The following is a 21,797-nucleotide window of genomic DNA, read 5'->3' as shown; positions in this document are numbered from 1 at the left end:
GTTTACCTAAGGTAGAATAAAGAGAATAAAGGAAGGTTAATTACGAAAGGAAGAGGAGCGGGTAGAAGTGCTAAGAGAGTGGGTAGAAGTGCTAAGAATTACAAGAATTCAAAGAATGAAGAAATAGAAAAGAGAATTATATAAAAAATTAGAAATCACTTACAATAACTAGGCCAAGGCTCGAGAGAATGAATGAACATGTCTGGTCTGTGAAGTGGCAAACAAGATCTGAGGTAATCTTTGTGAGAAGCATTATGGGTAGTGCCTAGCTCGAGAGTTTGGAGAGCACGAGCTGAAAGATATGGCTGAGTTGGTTCCAAGGTTATGAACTGAACCCACTGTGAAGAATTGGGTGAAGATTAACAACATCAGATATACTGTCTCTAGACCTTGAACTTTTAGTCAGAAATATCACAGAGCATTTATTATCACATAAATGAAAACATGTTCTAATTCCATTAAAAACAGTAACCAGCACAAAGTACACACATTTTGACAGTAAAAGTACAGTCCAAATATTTAATATTTTCACAAAATCACAGTTTTCCACACAAAGGCATGAGACAAGGTGAGAGCTCTTTTGATGCCTTTGCCTGTGATTGAGGAGCCATTTCAGAGGGTAGCTATGGGTATTGTGGTTCCTCTGAGTACCCAAAGTTCTACAGGGAAAAAGTATATCCTAGTGGTAGTGGATTATGCTACACAATACCCTGAGGCAGTGGCTTTGCCCTCCATTGAGGCAGAGAAGGTGGCAAATGCTTTGTTAGAAATTTTCAGCAGGGTAGGTTTCTCAAAATAAATACTGTCAGACAGAGGTGCCAATTTCATGTCAGACCTGCTGGCTTGTCTGTGGAAGTCCTGTGGGGTGAAGCACATGAAGACCACCCCCTACCATCCCCAGACTAATGGTCTTGTTGAGAGGTTAAAATCTACAATCAAGTCCATGCTACGGGCATTTGCAGATCAGTTTAAGAGGGAGTGGGACAAGTATTTGCCCCATCTGTTGTTTGCTTACAATGAAGTTCCCCAGGAATCCACAGGTTTTTCACCCTTTGAGTTTATGTATGGGCACAGGGTGAGGGGACCTCTAGATTTAATTCGAGATGAGTGGGAAGGTGACTGGGAGTCTCACAAGGAGTCTGTTGTAGCATACGTCCTAAACTTCAGGACAAGGTTCAGGGAACTCATGGGCTTGGCTCAGGAGAACCTGTCAGAAGACAAACAACAGAAAAAGGTGTAGTATGACAGGAATGCTCAAGCTAGAGAGTATGCTGCGGGGCAGCAGGTAATGGTTCTCATTCCTGCAAGCAGCTTGGGAGGGTCCCTACAAGGTGATAAGAAAGGTAAGTGATGTTAACTATATGGTGGAACTGCTAGGCAGACGGCAGGGGCACAAATTGTACCATGTTAACATGATGAAACCTTATCATGATAGGGAGGCCCTTGTGCAGAGCATTTGCAGTGGATTGCAGGAGGGGTCTGAGGGAGAACTGCAGACTGATCTCCTCAGTGAGGCTTGGGCTGACACCTCAGTGGAAGGGGTAGCAATGTTCCAGCAGCTATCTCCTACCAAGTTTCGAGAAATCCGAGCAATGTTGCAGGAATTTGGGGACGTGTTCACTGGGAAACTAGGATGCACCCACCTAGTGCAGCACCAGGTGGATACAGGACCTCAAAGGCCTATTAGGCAGGCCCCTTACAGGGTGCCTGAGAGAGTAAGATAGACCCTGAGGGAGGAGGCACAGGAGATGGGGGAACTAGGGGTGATTCAAGAGTCCAACAGTCCCTGGGCCTCCCCAGTGGTGCTGGTGCCAAAGAAGGATGACAGCACCAGGTTCTGTGTGGACTACAGGAAATTAAATAATCACACAGAGTCGGATGCTTACCCCATGCCTAGGACAGATGAGGCCCTAGAGCAGCTGGGTGGGGCTAAGTATCTTACAACCACTGATCTTACCAAGGGTTACTGGCAGGTGCCCTTGACTCCCAGTGCTAGAGAGAAGTCAGCCTTTGTGACTCCTTTTGGCTTGTATGAGTTCACAAAGATGCCCTTTGGGATGAAGAATGCCCCAGAGACTTTCCAGAGGCTGGTAGATCATATCCTAGCAGGAGCAGGAGGATTTGCCCTTGCTTACCTAGATGATATTGCCATCTACAGCCATTCCTGGCCAGAGCACCTTCAGCATGTCAGGGAAGTGCTGGGCAGACTACAGAGGGCAGGGTTGACCATTAAGCCAAGCAAATGTCAGGTGGGTATGGCAGAGGTCTCCTACCTAGGACATAGAGTGGGGAGTGGTAAGATAAGGCCAGAACCTGCCAAAGTGAAAGCCATTCAGGCATGGCCTGCACCTGTTACTAAAAAGCAGGTGAGGGCATTTTTAGGGACAGCAGTGTACTACAGAAAGTTCATTCCCAGTTATAGTACCATAGCTGCTCCTCTCACAGACCTGACAAGGAAGAACAGGCCAGATAAGGTAGTGTGAACCCCCAGCATGCGAGCAGGCATTACAGAAGCTTAAAGAAGCTTTGGGAGGACTCCCTGTGTTAGCCAATCCAGATTACAGCAAATAATTTGTTGTGCAGGTGGATGCTTCAAATCATAGGGTGGGGGCTGTACTTGGCCAGATTTCTTCAGAGGGGGAAGAGCACCCAGTGGTTTATCTCAGTTGTAGGCTCCAAACCAGGGAGGAATGCTATGCAGCTGTAGAAAAGGAATGTCTAGCCATAGTGTGGGCATTGCATAAACATCAGCCTTATCTGTATGGAAGAAAATTCACTGTTATGACAGATCACAACCTTTTAACATGGCTAAACAGAGCTAGTCAGCAAAATGACAAGTTACTAAGATGGAGCCTGGGGTTGCAAGCATATGATATGTCAGTGCAGCACTGCAGTGGGGTTACCAATGCCAATACAGATGGGCTCTCAAGACAGGGAATGAGGTGAGGTACACTCAGATAGACCTAACCATCTCAAGCGGCATTTCTCATGGGTCACTTGAAAAACTAGTTTGAGTTCTCTGGGGAGGGGGGATGTGAAGACTGGTAGATATGGGTGAAGGCTGCCAGCCTACCCAGATAGAATTGTGCAGATAATTCTATCATTTGTAAATATGAAATGTTGAACTTAAAACAATGTGGCAACATTGCCATCTGCTGTAAAGAAAGCTAAGTCAAGCATTTCCTGCTGGTTCTTTGAAATTAAAATTATTTCATCACTGCCTTTCATGTTTAAAGTCGGCCCCAGTCCAGCTAGATGAAGGCTTCCTGCCTATTGTTTTAAGGCTAAAATTAATGACCAGAATTTACATATGGAATGTCCTTTATTGTTCTAAGTGTAAAAGAATGTAAATGCAATTTCTGTCAGCCTGAGAACACCAGGAAAGTGTAAAAGATTATGTAATATTTTAGCAAAACTGCAGTTTCAATTTAAACAGTGAGAACCAGAGATTATTAAGCATTTTTGTCTGACTATCCATCTCACAGGCCTGCCTGTTGCTCTGTGTAAGTTATCTTAGAATTGTCTTTTCTTTTAGATTAGCTAGGAACTGTAAAGTTTAGACTAAGTGTTTTTTCTGTGATGTCAGAACTGTACTACTGATTTATTTTAAGTATTTCTGTGTGATCTCTGAACTCTCTTGACTAGCACTGACTGTGTAGTAGAAAGTATTGTCTTGTGGTTTTAATTAGTTATTATTAAATATTTAAAAACCTTTTAACTTGTGCCTGGTTTTGTGTAGAGATAAGTTAAGCTCTAAGAGTACACTGCATGTATACAAGGATCCTGTACCAGGTCACTCTAATAAGCCTTAAGACTGTTTAGTCACACCAACTGGATAATAATATTGCACAATAATAATTGGACACCCTTTTTAGAGCCTTTGGGTAGCTGATATTATTAGTTGGGTGGTGGCAGGGTACTACCATATAGTCTGGGTAAAAGGGGCACAGCTGGATAACCTGTGCCAGCCTTCCCCAGAAGTGTATGTGTGGTTGTGTAAACTCTTATGTCAAAGTGTGTGTGTGTCAGCTACTTGGGCAGGGACACGAAGCACTGGTTGAACAGAGAGGGTGCTGGAGATTTTAGCTTGCCCAGCTAGGCTGAGATCTGGACCCTATAGCTGTGCCAGTGGGGAGTCTTATTGGGGACATGGAGAGCAAGGGAGGGACCAGCCCCGGACTGACTGTGATCTCTGTGCGCTCTTAAGGGAAATTGCACTTTACTGTGTGTATTTGTTATCCTTTCCTCTTATATGAGACGCCCCCTCTGGTGTTAGTGGTGAGGATTGAGGCTCCTTGTTTGCTGGGCCAGGGCACGGGCATCACAAAGGGCATGCTAACTTATGGGAACTGAATCACCATTCAAATTGCCTCTCTAACCTCTTATACCTAGCATAACATCTTAAAAACCTTAAAAATTTGAAGTAAAATGTCAAGTTGCAAAAAATATAAATTTCCAAAGACATTCTAAGGAATACTGCCAAGAGCCGTATCATGGTCAAATAAGGCCTTAAGCAGGGGAATGGACCAGGCCCCCTCTCTGAAGTCATTCCAGTGTCCCGTTACTTGTCTTTCTCCCCCCAGTTAACACACACAGCTCAAAACTGTCAGTGTGCATACTATTTTCTTCTTTACTTTCAAAATGAATGCAGAGATTGGGATTTACTTTAAAACTTTTAATTTAAAAATGCTTTACTGACCAGGTTAGTCCCACTAGGCTAGCAACATCTTCTCACAGGAGATCTTTGGTGGTATTTATACTACTAGGGAAAATATGGCCAGGGCATGGAGAAATTCTGCCTACTCTTTTTGACAGCTCAGATGGATGTAAAAGATCTCATAGCACCTACCATTAACACAGACAGATGGGGCCTCAGTTTAACATCTCATCCAAAGAACTAATCACTCAGGAGTATGACCCCCTAGCAAACTGAAATATATAATGTGCTGTTCAATGAGTGCATTATATAGGATTACAATTAGATCTCTGATCATAACCAAGACGTTATATGTTCAAGGCATATCATTAAATGTACCTCAACCATAGAGCAAAGTGAATTCCAAGAGGTTAATCTTGATTTTTGTGTCAAGAGCAAAATAACAACTAAGTCATTATCATAGAGACCTACTCATAATTCATTGTAGTACAGAGAGCTTTAGCTGCTCCAGTGTACTACCAGATACAAAAAAGTAGAAGCATGAAGCTGTAAGCATTGCCACACAGACAGCAACCAGAAGTTATGTGACCTCTGATGAGCAAATGGATTTAAAAACTATTATACTCCTCGTACTGTCATTGTGTCTGCATGCGAGGGTGCTTGTGTGTGTGTGTGTGTGTGTGTGTGTGTGTGTGTGTGTGTGTGCAAGCATGTGTGTAAGACAGAGAGAGAACCTACATCCATGTTCTATTGAACAAGCTCAGTTCTTTAACTGTAACAACTTCCGCAATGCTGTACATCCCCATGAGTTGGTTATATAATAAGAGTGAAGCCCCAAGCTCAATCTTCCAGTCACCCCCATGTAAAATACAGTTTTAAATTACTGTTTCATTGAATGGGCTTATGACATCATGGTTCCATAAAAAACAATCAATCTGACTATGAGAGTCTAAAAGACACCTATTTTATATCATACCATTTCCTTCACATCCAGGTCCAGCTTCTCAAGTTGCTTCAACAGGTAGTTTTTCAAAGTGATTTGGAATCTCTTCATCAGAGGCTAGAAATCAGAAATGAAAAAAACAGTAATGTTTTATGAAAGGAAGTTCAAGCTAAATTTAAAGCAATGCCACACAACACTGTCTTAAGCTAACATACTTGCACAAATTCTGTAAATCTACTTTTTAATATACCTGCTGACATGTGACATGGGAATGTGGTTTATATTACTTCTTTAATAAAAGAACACATTCATTAGTATTACCTGTTTATGCCATACAGGCTTGGGGGACACCAGGGCTAGTAACAGAAAGGAACACACAGACACACACACACACACACACACACACACACACACACGCACACACACACACACACGCACGCACACACGCACACACGCACACCAAATAAAGCATCTCAACCAGGAATGAGGCAATAATGGCAATTGCTACATCATTAGAAATGAGCTGGGCATGATGAATATTTTTAAGACTAATGACCTTACCAATATACTTGAGTAACATCTAAAAAAGAAGCAAAATGTAATTCCTTCTCATTCACTTCTTACTTTTTGCTCTCTACTACCTTGATGTCAGTAGTATCCATCTGGCATATTAGTGCTCTATTTTTAAACTTAATAATTTTTACACATGATAACAACCAGCACTAGGTGGTAAGCATGAGGAGATATAACCTACTGTTAAGGCATTGATTCAGCCATAATTCCGTGGTAGTTTCATGCTCTGGCATCCTCCAGCAGCTTTGCTCCTGCTGGAGTGTTTATGACCATCTAACTCTTAACAGCAGTTAGTACACGAGGTGTAGGATGTTTCCTCTCACCAAAATGATAACTAAGTGAAAAAGAAAGGCTACTATACTGATTGATACGCGTTTCTTGACTATGCTTTTACCAATTGTGTTTCCACATGAAAACAGTTAACAGTCTCACAAATAGTAAACCCTACTGTACTGCTGCAAAGCTGATACACAACATATAAACTGCAGAGACTGCTGCAAGTTAAAGTGCAGCAAAGGAGAATAATCGCAATCAAGTCGAAGTTTACATTTCTTCAATGAGTGACTTGAGTAGTACAATGACTGTGTGCATTCATAGGTTCACAGGTATATAATATGTTAATGACTACCAGGACCTTTGTTAAGACTAGCTGTGCAATCCAACCAAATTGTGTCCCTATGTATCATGGGCATTTATTAAAAGACGGTAGGTAAAGAAGTTTCTAGAGATTATGTAAGGGGGGTTATGTTAGTTTGGGCAATACTGTCTTCCTCTGTCCATCAGAGACATGGGGGACAGACCAAGGATGAATTTACAATTTCCCATCCACTGGTCAACGTTATACTTAAATAGGGTTAAAGATGGTTAACTTCACATGGATGGGTAGCTTGTTCCAGAACATGGGGATCCTCTGAAACACATATCTGTCTCACCAACACATCTTATTTATGTCACAAGCAAATTTAAATCCTTAAATCTAGTGGTTCTGATGCTGTTTATTTTGCAGATGTGCAAAAGGTCCATCAGAGCTGGATCTGAGGATGCCTTGTATGCCAGAAATAGACTGTCTCCTACAAGTTACTGAGGCAGAGTATAGAGACAGAGCTTTAAGGCAATCTATATACAACACTGTGTTCATACCCTGGTTTCTCCTGTTAAGAAACCTTTGTGGGCATTCCAATTGTTGTGCAAGTTTGGTCAGGTATGTGCCAAAGGGGGCATTATACTCAATGATGGGTCTGATAAGGTCCGATTAAAGTGGCACTATAATTTCCTTGGACCTGGATGATATGCTCTTATTTATAAGTTGGTTAACACAGAATGAATTTCTTACTATCTTGGCCACATGTTGGTCAAAGGCCAGATTACTATCTAAATGTTTTCCCAGATCCCTGATTACTGGGTTGACTCTTAGGGGTGTCTTATCAGTGGACTAATTAGCTTGGGTGTCTGTTTTTCCAAAAGGTATTATAATGCATTTCTTAGCACTGAGTTTTAATCCGTGACTTTGGCACTAGTCATTTGTCTGTGTTAGACCTTCTTGTAAGATGTTTGTGCTGCGGGGGGGGGGGGGGGATCTACGATAGATTCAAGTTATGTACTCACCATAACTATGGCTCTGTGTTGTCCATTTTTATTCTTCTTCCATGTGTGGGTTACAGATCTGAGTCGGACTTATTCTACAGACTTTAGACCAAACTCACAAGCTCCTTCCTCTACCCATAATGTCCTAGAGAATCCCCAGTACCTCAGATCCAGTTTGCTGCCTTAAAACCTTAATATGCAGTGGATATAAAAAGTTTACATACCCCTGTTAAAATGCCAGGTTTTTGTGATATATAAAAAAAAGACCACAATAAATCATTTCAAAACTTTTCCCACCTTTAAGGTGACCTATAACCTGTATAATTCAATTGAAAAACAAACAAATCTGTTAGGGGAAAAATATAAAAAATAAAAACGTACAATAAGCTGGTTGCATAAAGTGTGCACACCCTTAAACTAATACTTTGATGAATCACCTTTTGATTTAATTACAGCATTCAGTCTAATTGGGTATGAGTCTATCAGCATGGTACATATTGACTGGGCAATATTTGCCCACTCTTCCTTGCAAAAGCGCTTCAAATCTGTCAGATTGCAAGGGCATCGCTTGTGCACAGCCCTCTTCAGCTCACCCCACAGATTTCTATTGGATTTAGGTCTGGCTCTGGCTGGGCCATACCAAAACTTTAATTTTTTTCTGGTGAAGCCATTCTTTTGTTGATTTGGATGTATGCTTGGGGTCATTGTCGCATTGAAAGGTGAAATTACTCTTCATCTTCAGCTTTCTAGCAGGCGCTTGAAGGTTTTGGGCCAAAAGTAACTGGTTTTTCCATCAGCATAGCACATTGTCGTGCTGAAAGGTGAAATTCGTCTTCATCTTCAGCTTTCTAGCAGACGCCTGAAGGTTTTGGGCCAAAAGTGACTAGTATTTGTAACTGTTCATAATTTCCTTGACATTGACTAAAGCCCCAGTTCCAGCTGAAGAAAAGCAAACCCAAAGCATGATACTGCCACCACCATGCTTTACTGTGGGGATGGTGTTCTTTTGGTGATGCAAAGTGTTGTTTTTGCTCCAAATGTACCATTTGGAATTGTGGCCAAAAAGTTCAACCTTGGTCTCATCAGACCACATGCTTTTGGGAGACTTGATGTATTGTTTTGTAAATTTTATCCAGGCCTGGATGTTTTTCTGTGTAAGAAAAGGCTTACGTCTTGCAGCCCTACCCTATAGCCCAGACATATGGAAAATACGGGAGATTGTTGTCATATGTAGTATACAACCAGTACTTGCCAGAAATTCCTGCAGCTCCTTCAGTGTTGCTGTAGGTCTCTTGGCAGCCTCCCTGACCAGTTTTAGGCTTGTCTTTTCATCATTTTTGGAGGGACATCCAGTTCTTTGCAACGTCACTGTTCCCCATATTTTCTCCACTTTTTGATGACTGTCTTCACTGTGTTCCATGGTATATTCAATGCTGTGGAAATATTTTTGTACCCTTCTCCTGACTGATACCTTTCAACAATTAGATCCTTTTGATGCTTTGTAAGCTCTCTGTGAACCATGGCTTTTGCTGTAGCAAGCAACTGAGTAAATGCCAGGAAAATCCTACTAGGACAGCTGAACTTTATTTGGGGTTAATCACAGTCTCTTTAATTGATGGCAGGTGTGTACCCAAGAAGACTAAATGCTTTAATTAAATCAAAAGGTGCTTCAACAAAGTATTAGTTTAAGGGTGTGCACACTTATGCAACCAGCTTATTGTATGTTTTTTATTTTTTATATTTTTTCCCCTAATAGATTTGTTTATTTTTCAACTGAAATGTACAGATTATAGTTCACATTAAAGGTGGGAAAAGTTTTATTTATTTTACATTTGTTGACCGGGCTAGTCTAACTGGATATATGTCCATTTTAAGCAGAGGCCCGGGGAGAAAAGCTCCAAGTATAGGCAGTGACATGACATACATTGTATGAATGAGTAACATGAGATACAGTACATTATTTAGATTCTACATACGTAAACTTGTACAGAGTTGTTTAGTTAAAAGATCAAATACAGAGAAAAAAATAAAAATATATATTTTTTTGGCCTGTTTTATAGACGTACAAACATGATGATATCCAATACAGTGGAGTGGTAGCACTTTTAGAGAAAGTAGACTCATATCGAGTACTAAGAAGGGAAAAAAACTCGATTAACTACTAGTTAGAGGTTAGCTTACTAGTTAACACAGGTAGGTGTCAGAACAACAGAGCAGAGAAGTATAGGGAGAGCAAGATGGGGAATGAGATCTTAGTCAGGGTTAGAGCAGGGGCATAGCCAGTGGGTTTTAAGATATTCTTTAAGATATTTTTTGAAAAGCAGTGTGGAAGAAAGAGTTGAGAGTTCATTTGGAAGCTGGTTCCAGGCTTTTCCCACTGTGTTAGTGAATAGTGAGTCCCCAGCCTTGTTGTCTGACTTAATAGTGGAAACTAGAAGGTTATTAGCTGAGCGTAGTGTTGCAAGACTTTTGTATGGGGTAATCAGAATGTTGAGGATTGGGGTATTCATGGTGTGGTAAAGGATCTTATGGGTGATGGTAAGCTGTTGATGAAGTAGTTGGTTCTGCAGTTCTAACCAACCCAGTTGTTTGAGGTTGTGATAGTGATGGGTTCTGAAAGGGGAGCCAGAGGCAAATCTGGCAATGTTATTATAGCTAGCTGCAAGTTTGATAAGGTTGGTTTTTGATAGATTGGTATATACGGCAGAAGCATAGAATAGGGTGGAGATAAGGTGGGTCTGGGCAATAGTAGTTTTGGCTAGTGGCGTAAGGAAGGGTTTGATTCTATAAAGGGAGTCTAGTTTTCTGTTGACAGATTTTATAGTAGTATTAATATGATCATCATAGCTGAGGTTGTGGTCTATTGTGATTCCTAGGAAACGGGTTATAGTATCTGGAGATATGCTAGTTCCATTATTAGAGGTTACTGTAAAATGAAATTGTGGTGACTTCTGGGTAGGTGTAAAGAGCAATAATTTTGTTTTTTTAGGATTAAGGAGGAGGCAATGTTGTCTAAACCAATTTTGCACAATATTAAATACCATTTGGGTGAGGGTCTGGAGTGAAGTTATGGATTTAGAAGAACATATTAAAGTTGAATCATATTATTGTGGTCTCATTTTTTTTTTTATATCACAAAAACCTGGCATTTTAACAGGAGTATGTAAACTTTATATCCACTGTTTATAACAGTAGGAGAGGAGAGAAATTAAACCAGGGCTCAAACCTGGAACTACGGTTTCCAAAAAGTTCATCAGGTCACTCCAGAATATGACAGAAAGAGTTAAGGAGGGAGGGAAGTTTGAGGAAGAATGAAAATGGACAACACAGATCCATAGTTATGGTGAGCACAAAACGTTAATATGTGATGTGCTTTTCATTCTTCCTCAACGTATGGGACAGAGTCCCCAGCTATGAAAATCAAGGTGGCCCTCATGGAAGAATATTCTGGAGAACTTCTGAACCAAAAGTAGCTCTGCTTCTAGAAACTATGTCCAATTTGTAATGAGAAATAAAAGTACAGACATTAGATCAGGTGGCTTCTGCACAAATATTATCAGTGGAAATTCTAGCCCAGAAGGTAGATAAAGTGGGAATGGATCTGGTTATGTAAGCCTTAGGTGGTTTTGGCAAGGACAGACCCGGCTGGGAATATATCCAGGAAATGCAATTAGCCATCCATTTGACTAAAGTAACTTTAGAAATTGAAGAACCCAGGTGACCAGGTGAAAAAGAGACAAATAGCTGGTCCGTTCTTCTGAAATCTTTTGTTCTGTGTAAATAGGAATATACTTGTCTATGCACACCTAAAAGATGTAGCATGTATTCTCCCTTGTTCAAGAATTTTGGATTGAATTTATTTATTTATTTTATTTATTTTTATTTTATTTTATTTTACATTTGTTAACCAGGGGTGTCTGACTGAGCCGAAAAGGCCCTTTTTCAGCAGAGGCCCGGGGAGAAAAGCTCCACAAAGAAAAATTACAGACACATTTAGTTGTTTAGACATAATCAGTATACACACAAATTACAAGAGACATGTTTTTACAGTGGTATACGGCACAAACAGTTACAGTGGAGAGAACAATCAAAAAATATTAATTTTAAAAATAAAGGTAAGTAATAGATTTGTGGTGTACAGCTGAACTTTGGAATGTAGGTAGAATACATACATAGTACACAGGTACAGTACATACATTGTAGATTAGCCAGTGTTTGTGAGTAAGATTGAAAAACTATTATCAATTGCTCTAGATTTAGTATGTATATGTTATCCGCTTTCACTAGCCTGGGGAGCAATCATTGCACTGCCAACTTTGCTTGAGATGTTGCCTGATGAGGTCTTTAAAGGAGGCTTTGGATGATATGTTTTGAATGCTAGTAGGGACAGAGTTCCATTTTTTAGCCAACGAACTACTATATAGTGCATCTCCAAAGCTATTGTAGCTGTTGCTGACTTCTAGTAGTAGTTTGCTTGATGATCTAAGAGGCCTTTTGGCTGAGTGATGTTGTACTAGGTTTTTGAGGGCAGAACACTTATTGGGGAGGTAATAGATAGAATGACAGAGGCAGAGCTGATTGTAGGTTAGGAGGTTGGGCAGTTCAAGCCAGTAGAGCTGTCTCAAAGCAGTACAGTGATGAGTTCTATATGAGCAATTTGCAGCAAAGCGGGCAATTCTGTTATAGCAAGCTTCCATTTTGCTTAGTTCAGTTTTGTTGAGATTAGTCAGAATGGGAGATGCATAGAGTAGGGTGGATAGAAGCTGGGAGCAAGCAATGGCTGATCTTGTGTTGTTGGTAAGAAATGGTTTGATACAGTAGAGTGACCCCAGTTTGGCATGTACTTTTTTAATAGTTAAGTTCAGATGACTATCAAATTTTAGGTGGGAGTCTATGGTTATTCCCAGTAGCTTAGCCTGTGCCACTGGAGCAATTGGAGTAGCATTTGTGGAGTAGATAGTGAATTGACTGTTAGTGTTTTTGTTAGAACTGGTTATAATCATAAGCTGAGTTTTCTTTGGAATGAGGATAAGTTGGGCTTTGGTAAGGTAGTTTTCAACGTCAGAGAATGCTAGTTGAGTTGTTTGCAGGAGGGTGGGAATGTTTTGTGCAGCACAGATTAAGGTAGTGTCATCTGCATACTGAATTATAGATGCATGCTGTGTGGAGGTGTGGAGGTCATTTGTGAAGACTGTGAATAGTAGTGATCCTAAGATAGAACCCTGTGGGACTCCTATAGTTATGGGCAGCTGAGGAGAGAGAGAATTTTCCCATTTCACAGCTTGGTACCTGTCAGTTAAGTAGCTTTGGAACCAGGTAAGAGTGGAATTAGATAGATGATATTTGTTTAGTTTGTTTAGCAGGATTTGGTGTGAGACTGTGTCAAATGCTTTGGACATATCCAAAAAAAGAGTTGACACTTGCAGGCCTTCCTTTTTGAGACGGTTTACGGTGTCTGTGAAGCAGAGGAGAGCTGTAGTGGTACTATGGGCAGGTCTGAAACCATGCTGAGTAGGTGACAGGATGTTGCAGTCTAGGAGATAGTTTAGCATCTGGGTATGGATGCATTTTTCTAGGATTCTGGCCAGGGGGGAGAGTAAAGCAATGGGTCTGTAGTTATTAAGTTCAGTGGAGGTCCTGCCTTTATGTATGGGTGTAACATAGGATATTTTCCAGAGTTCGGGCACATAGTTTTCAACAATTGATCTGTTTATGAAAGTGGAGACTGGGATAGCAATAGCATCTGCTGTGAGTTTCAAGAAATAGCTGGGGAGTAGGTAGGCTTCTGTTGATGAGCTTTTTAATTTGGAGAGCATGCCTTTGATTGACGTGGTGGAAACTGTTTTGAGGGTAAAGCTTGTATTAGTGTTATCTGTGTTGGGGGGATAGTGAGGAAGGAACTGTCCTGTGATACTAAGGATAGAATTGAGTTCACAAAGTGGGAGTTGAATTGTGTTTCGATGGGAACTTTAGTGTCAGGGGTGGTTGGTTTGGGGGTAGCCTTTTGGGTGGATTTTAGTAGCTGGTTTACATTTTTCCAAAATTTTTGCGGGTTGTGTTGGTATTTAGTTTGTAATGTTGTGTAGAAGGATTTTTTGTCCAGCTTTGTGTTTCTTTGTTTTTTTTATAGTAATGCCAGGCAGTGTCTCTGGATTTGAGGATTTGTTTGGTTTCTTTACTAAGCCAGGGGTTTGTAGAGGTTCTAACCTTGATTAGACTGGTATCTACTCACATTATATTGCCAAAATATGGAACTCTCTACCTAGCAGTATCACATCAAGCACTATATTAACTAAATGTAAACAAATACCAAAAAAAAAAGTTATATACTTACCATAACATTCCATGTTTGTAATCCATCTCACCTACATTCTTGCTGGATGGGTTCAGCACCGATACCTGGCTCCGACTCGGCCGATACTAAAGCTCAAGAGCTTTTACTGGCTCTAGTTTAACCCCTATCCCATGGTGCCTCATGGCAATTCCCCAGATCTTGTTTGCAAGAATGTAATAGGTACCTAATAGTAAACTATCAGTAACTATGTACATACAAACAGAACAAAGTGTAATACTATCCATGCCAGGTGGACAGACAACTACAACCAGGTCAGACAGCATAAGTATAGTCCACCACTTCCTCCAGGAAACAGGAAGGGGGCAGGATGGTGGGACGCAAGAATTTAGGCGAGATGGACTACAAACATGGAACGTTATGGTAAGTACATAACTTCTTTATGTTATGTAGTCCTATCTCACCATAATTCTTGCTGGATGGGACAGCATCCCTAACGCCTTTATCCCGGACAGCTCAAGCGAAGAGACTCTTCAGCACAGTGGACCCAAAGGATGACCTGTCCTGGGAGGCCTAATCCAATTTGTAATGAGTAACAAAGGTATGAGGTCTTGCCCAAGTAGCTGCTGCACAAATGGTATCAATTGGGAGCCTAGATCTAAAGGCATATGAAGTTGATACTGCTCTTGTTGAATGGCCTTTTACTCTGTTTGGTAACTGTTTGCCAGCAGTCTTATAAGAAAATGAAATACGATCTGAAAGCCATTTTGATAGGGTAACCTTAGAAACAGGCAAGTCTTTATTTTCGTCTGAAAAAGAAACAAATAATTGGTCTGATTTTCTGACTTCTTTAGTCCTGTGTAGGTAAAATCTGAGAATTCTGTGGACATCTAATTGGTGTAGTCTGTATTCTGATTTATTAGTATGATTTGGAAAGAACACTGGTAATTCAATAGTTGTGTTGAGATTATGCCCTGAACATACCTTGGAAAGAAAAGAAGGATTAGTTCTAATTAAGACTCTATCCTTGTGGAAAACAAAGTAAGGAGGTCGAATGGTGAGAGCTTGCAATTCTGAAACTCTCTTAGCAGAAGTTATAGCCACTAAAAATAGTGTTTTCCAAGACAATAATTTCAGATCCGATGAAGAAGAGTGTTCAAAAGGGGAATAAATTAAAGATGTAAGAATTGGTTTAGGACCCAGGGTTCTGGTGGTTGTATGATTGGAGGTCTGAGAAGGAGGACTCCTTTCAAAAAGGTTTTGCACAAAGAGTGGTACATGATTGGATTTTCCATGTAGCCAAAATGGTAATTTGAGATGGCAGCTAACTGAACTCTAACCATAGCAGCTGCAGCTCCTTCATGAAAAATGGATGCCAGAAAGGACAAAACAGACTTTATAGAAGCTGTATAGGGATCTATGCCTTGGTTTACTGCACAAATAGAGAACCTTTTCCATTTGCTGGAATATATTTCCCTAGTGGAAGGCTTGTGTGAAGAAATTAGAATGTGTTTGACTGTAGGTGAAAGGGAAACACCTGGCTATTCGTGGAACTGGAGCAGCCATGCTGTCAATTTCAGGGTCTGGATAGTAGGATGGAACTGCCCCGACTGATGAATCAGGAGGTCTGGAGATGGTTCCAGAATCCATGGTTCCTCCAAGAGATAGGCCCACAGGAAGGGGAACCAGACTTGGCGAGGCCAGTAAGGAGCAATGAGGATCAGGGTACTCCAACAGTTTTGCTTTCTGAATCACTTTTGGAATGACAGGAAAAGGTGGGAAAGCATAAGGAGTCCCGGAAGCCAATCATGGACCAGAGCATCCCTGAGTAAAATCCCCGGATGGGGAATTAGGGCAAAGTAGCTGCTGCATTTGGTGTTCACATACATGGCAAATAGGTTGCAGCAAGGCTGGCCCCATTTGCGTAAAATTTCTTTCACAACTTCTGAATTCAGGGACCACTCGTGAGGCATCAGAATTACCCAACTGAGTTTGTCTGCTATCACAATGGACTTCCCCAGGATGTGCATTGCTACCAGAAAGTGTTGTGTCCATCGCCTATTTCCATACTCTTAAGGCCTCTCAACAAAGTGGGTAAGATATGATTACCCCTTGCTTATGTACCACACTACAGACATGTTGTCTGATTGAATCGCAATTGTCCCTGTGGGAAGAGAACTGTGAAGTGCTTGCAACGCGTAGAGCACTGCTCTCATCTCCAGAACATTTATGTGCAAGTGGTTCTCGTGGTTCTGCCAAGTACCTTGGACCATCATTCCCAGATAATGCCCCACCCCCCCATCTTGGAGGCGTCCGTGGTTAAAAATGCATTTTCTTGAAGGGGAACAAGTGGGCGACCCAAATGAAGTTGATCCGTATGTAACCACCATATCAGATCCTTCTTGCAGGCGTTTGTGATGAGAATTTTGTGAGGCAAGGGGAGATCCTGCATTGACCACTGGGTAAATAGTAGCCATTGAAGTACTCTCATGTGCAGATGGGCTAGGGGAACTAAGAGAATGGAGGAAGCCATTGTCCCTAGGACCTGAAGGACTACCCTAGCATGTACTTTGTCTCTCTTCAGCAAAGATCTGACTTGGTCAGGTAATGATTCTATTCTTTCTGGTGTCAGTTTTACTGTCATGGTGGTTGAGTCTATTTGAGCCTAAGAATACAATGTGCTCTGATGGAGATCAGGCTGATTTTTTTAGGTTTATTGTAATGCCTAATCTGGCGCACAAGGATAGAGTCTCTTCCCTTGTTCTGATTAGTTGGTACTTGGTGGTAGCAGTGAGGAGCCAGTCATCTAGGTACGGAAACACCTGGAATCCTTGATGTCTCAGGTGAGCCGTTACTACTGCCATTCATTTGGTGAACACTCTGGGGGCTGTAGTGAGGCCAAAGGGCAGTGTTCAGAATTAAAAATGACTGGCTCCCAACCGAAAACATAGGTGTCTTCTGGAGTGCCTGTCCATTTTGATGTGGTAGTACGCATCCTGAAGATCTATTAAGCACATCCAATTGTCTTTCCCGATAAAGGGAAATATCGACTGCAGAGTGATCATTTGGAACTTTGATTTCTTTACAGACTTGTTGAGTTTGCTGAGATCTAGAATTGATTGTCTTTTTTGGAACTAAAAAGAATCGAGAGCAAGTTCCGGATCCTATTTGCTCTGTGGGGACTTCTTGGAGGACTCTTTTTCACAGCAACAAGATGACCTCTGATGTTGCACGGTCTAGCTGAATGGGCAGCACGTCTGGTAGAGACCAGTATACCGAGGGATCGGAAACAAAGGGAATCAGGTAACCTTTGGATATTATGGTTTGTACCCAACGATCTTGGGAAATGTTTAGCCAGGTGTTTGGGTACAGTGAAAGACGACCCCCGACTGCCTCCAGAGATGGACAGTCGGGCAATCCCTCATGGGCAATGGAGGGGACGATCAGAGAATGTTCTCTATCTCCCTGATGTTGCAGAACTCCCCTGCCGGGAGGACGGCATCTTCCATTGTATCCTCTCCCTCTGCCCCTAGGGGTGGGTTGACCTTGTGCCTGAGGGAAACCTTTCTGGGATTTATGAAACCACATTTTCCCTCCTGTTTGACCCTTGGGATAGGGTCTAGAAGGAAGGGAGAAACGGACTCCGACGGCAGATACAGTTTTCCTTCCTGCTCGCACCTGGTCAAAGTCTCTTTTATCTGTGGTCCAAAAACAGTTGAACCATCATAGGGGATGTTGGTAAAGGAAGACTTAAAGGATTCCATGAAGTTACAGAGGCGCATCCAGGAATGCCTCCTAAGAGAAATTCCTGTTGTGGCTGCCCTGTTCGCTCCATCCGCTGCATAGGAAATCAGCCTCATGGAGGAGTTAGCTATTGATGTAAGGGTGGAGAGCTGCGCAGATACCTTATCCGTGGATCCCGAAGCTACTGAACCCTGAAAAGCATCTCCCAACTCCTTCAGGAGATTCCTTTGAAGTCAAGTAAAATGGGACAGGTAATTCAGCGATCTTAAGGTAAATGCCGCTGAAGAGAAGGTACGCTTTCCATACCTATCCATCGTCCTGGACTCCTTATTAGGAGGATGGATATTAGAAGGTGTCTTGGACAACTCCTTTTTAGTGGCCGCTGCTAGCATCATAGCATCAACAGGAACTCCCTTGGATGGAAAGAAAGGACTTATCTTCTGGAGCAGTCATAAATTTGTTTGGCCTCCTCGGGACAGGCTCCACTGTGTCCGGGGAGGTCCAGGCTTTCCAGGACATGACCCCCAAGAGCTGGTCATAAGGCAGTGTCACCCAGGAGGTGGAAGGTCAGGAACCAAAGGCCTCAAGATACACCGATTTGTCCTCAGTAGGGTTAGAGGTCTTCTAATCACCCCTCTGTCTAAGGATTTCAAAGATGTCAGAAAAGGAGACATCCTCAGAGGTGGATCTAGGGGACCCCTCTGACTCATCCAAATCAGTGTCAGACATGACAGACTCAGGTGAGCCAACATGCTTCCTCTTACAAACTCTCTTCCGAGGAAGGTCTCCAGTGGGATAATCTGGGGAGGTCTTGGAAGAGGGGACACCTCCAATGAGGGCTGCTTGAGTCTCTGGTTCCCTACACTGAGGGGGTGGCGGGAGAGAAGAGGTTGCTGCCAGGTGCTGGTGGGTCATCGGGTCCAAAGGCAGGGCTTTGGCATTGGACAAAGCTTTCTCTATTGCTTCAAAAGCCTTTCCACGCCGGCTACGAAGACAAGCTCCGCTCCCAGGAGACAGAAGGTCAGCTCCGAGCAGGAGGGACAGGCTCCGAAGCAGATGTGGGAACCGAGCTCAGTCGAGCCTAAACACCGAGAGGGAGGATCGGTTCTGAAGAAAACCTGGGGTGACTATCCCTGTCGGAGTCGGCTCGACAGCGTCGGCTCCCAGATCCCTCGGCTCCAGACTGAGCTGCTGAGGATAGAGTTATCGGTTCCAAGGAAGCAGGGAGAAATAGGGCATCAAGCACTCAATAACAATCACACAAGAAAAGGCTAATAACTATTAAGAGTAAAAGTGAAGAAAAAGAGACGAAAAATACAAGATTTATCAAAAAATCTACTTAGCCAATGAGCCAGTAAGGAGACAACCTCGAAGCTTTCGTGGCAAATGGGATCTGGGGAACTGCCGTGAGACACCATGGGAAAGGGGTTAGCCTCGAGCCAGTAAACCTCTCGAGCTTTAGTAATCAGCCGAGTTGGAGCCGAGTATTGGCTCTTAACCCATCCAGCAAGAATTACAGCAAGATAGGACTACATAATATTCCACCTTTCCAGTAAATGGCTATGCCCTTGCTCCACCTCAGACTAAGATCTCCCTACTCCCCTTAGACAATCCTTTCTTCACACTAACATTTTTATCTTGGGTTTTACAGCTGATCTATGTAATATAATTACTACTGACTTAACCAAGTGAACTCAACTAATATGTACAAGTGCATAAATGTAACTCAAAGTTTACTATTTTACTCTCCTTGGTTGTCATGTACTTTATACCTGATGTATCCAAATTTGCATATATTGTTATTATCAATCAATGTAAGCTTTATTCTATGTCAAAGTGTATATCTTGCCTACTTGTAATCTCTCAAGCTTGTTATCACTTATAATTCCATTTTGCTGTTTAATTGTCTGTTGTTTGAATTTCTTTGTGTGGAACTTTTTTCCCCAGGCCTCTGCTGAAAAAGGACTTGTTGTCCAGTCAGACTAGCCTGGTAAACAAATGTAAAATAAATAAATAAATAAATGGTTTGATTTATATTTGATTCAGAAGCCACTTTAGGTAGAAAAGAAGGACTGTTTCATAAGGTAACCATGTCTTGGTAAATGTATGGTTTGATTTATGTTTGATTCAGAAGCCACTTTAGGTAGTAAAGAAGGACTGGTTCATAAGGTAACCCTGTCTTTATGAAAAACAGTTTTAAGAGCTTTCGATGAAAGAGCCTGGAGTTTACAAATCATTTTAGCAGATGTAATAGCAACTAAAAAAGCTGTTTTCCAAGACTGGAATTTTAAGTCAGTTTTTGATGTAGGTTCAAATGGTTGTTGAGTTCAGTCTTGAAGAACTACTTTTAAATCCCAGGGAGGTGATGGATCTTTCACTGGGAGTCTGGGCAAAAAGGTGCCCTTTAGAAAAGACTTGCACAACTTGGAAGCAAACGAGCGAGAAGCATTGCCTCCTGAGTGAAAATTTAATAAGGCTGTCAACTGTACTTTGACTGCGTAAAACTAGCACCTTCTTTAAAAAGAGAAATTGAAAATTCCAGTACAGAAGAAATAAGGCAGTAAAGGGATCAATGTAAATTTTCAGGGCCATACTGAAAAATCTTTTCCATTTACTCTTCTGAATCATCTTAGTTGAATATTTCTGTGAAGACAAAAGTATGGCATGAACTGGGGAAGAAAGCCTGGGCTGTCTAGCTATTAATGGGAACTGGAGAAACCATGCGGTTAGTTTGAGGGCTGGGATATTGGGATGTTTTATGTCCGAGAGATGTGACAGAAGGTCTGGACTGGGGTCCAGTATCTAAGAAGGATAACAAAGATGAGACCAAAGGAAGGGGAACTAGACCTGCTGAAGCTGAAAGGGGGCAATAAGGATAACTGAGCTCTTCAACCAGCTGACTTTCTCTAAGAATTTGGGAATCAGAGGTATTTGAGGATAGGCATAAAGGAGACCAGGCCAAATGTAGACAACAGCAACTCTCAGTGACTCCTCCTGATGGGGGATCAGGGCAAAGCACCTGCTGCATTTGTTTTTTGTGGGAAGAAGCAAAAAGATCACAGCAAGGTTGCCCCAATGACGGAAAATTTGCTCCGCCACTGACTGAGAGACCACTTGTGAGGCATCAGAATGGATGTGCTGAGTTTGTCAGCTATACGTTGGATTTCCCTGGAATATGCATTGCTATTACAAAGTGGTCGGTGGAAATCTCCCATTGCCACACACTCATAGCTTCTCAGCAGAGGAGATAAGATCGAGTTTCCCCTGGTTTGTTGATGTACCAGACCACAGACATATTGCTGGTTTGGAGTGCAACGGTTCCTACAAGAAGAACAACTTGAAGTGCCTGCAATGCTAGTAGGACTACTCTCATCTCCAGGATATTGATATGTGAACTGGTCTCTTGCTGGGACTATATGCCTTGGGCTGTCCTTTCAAAGAAATGCTCCCCTACCCCAGGTGGGAGGCATCCGTGGTCACTGTGGCTACTGGTGGAGACATAATAAAAGGGTGACATATATAAACGTTGTCTGACTAGATCCACAAGCAAATCTCAAAAACCCTGATTTTGTAGGCCTCCTCTATCACAAGGGCAGCGTCTTCCATTTGAACTCCCTCATCTGCCTCTGAAGAAGTTGTCTCTGGGTGAATCCTGGAAAGGCCCTGGGATTTATAGCACCACATTTTCATTGAGGGGTAGAAAAGCAAATCCCTATGGCAAACAGTCTTTCCTTCCTGTTCACTGTGGGGAAAAAGCTATGCAAAATCACATAACCGCATCCAGTCATGTCTCCTAATGGCAATGCCTGAACCGGCAGCCCGTGAGGTGCCCTATGCTACATGAAAAACAAACCTCATGGATGCACTGGAAGCAGATAAACAGTGGCCAGCTGCGTGGATGATCCTTTATAATCCTATGCAGACATGGACAGATTTTTGAGAGTTCCTTGGTCAAATCCCTCTGTAGTGTTGTAAAGTTTGCCATACAGTTCAGGGACCTCAAG

The 21,797-nt window shown here is 42.0% G+C and overlaps 1 protein-coding gene across 1 annotated transcript in view; it reads right to left on the bottom strand.

The window, feature by feature from the left end:
* Positions 1 to 21,797, bottom strand: part of CCDC40 (coiled-coil domain containing 40) — a 1,637,270-nt gene that overhangs the window by 1,352,467 nt on the left and 263,006 nt on the right. The window contains exon 5 of the mRNA XM_044068074.1: positions 5,634 to 5,717. Within this exon, the coding sequence (XP_043924009.1) occupies positions 5,634 to 5,717 (84 nt within the window). The remainder of the gene's footprint in view (positions 1 to 5,633; positions 5,718 to 21,797) is intronic.

The sequence above is a fragment of the Protopterus annectens genome, chromosome 4.part0 (genome assembly GCF_019279795.1).
Source record: "Protopterus annectens isolate FY-2018-M chromosome 4.part0, PAN1.0, whole genome shotgun sequence".
NCBI classification, from domain to species: domain Eukaryota; kingdom Metazoa; phylum Chordata; order Ceratodontiformes; family Protopteridae; genus Protopterus; species Protopterus annectens.
Note: the sequence above shows the minus strand (reverse complement) of the source record. Positions and strands in the feature narration are given on the sequence as shown.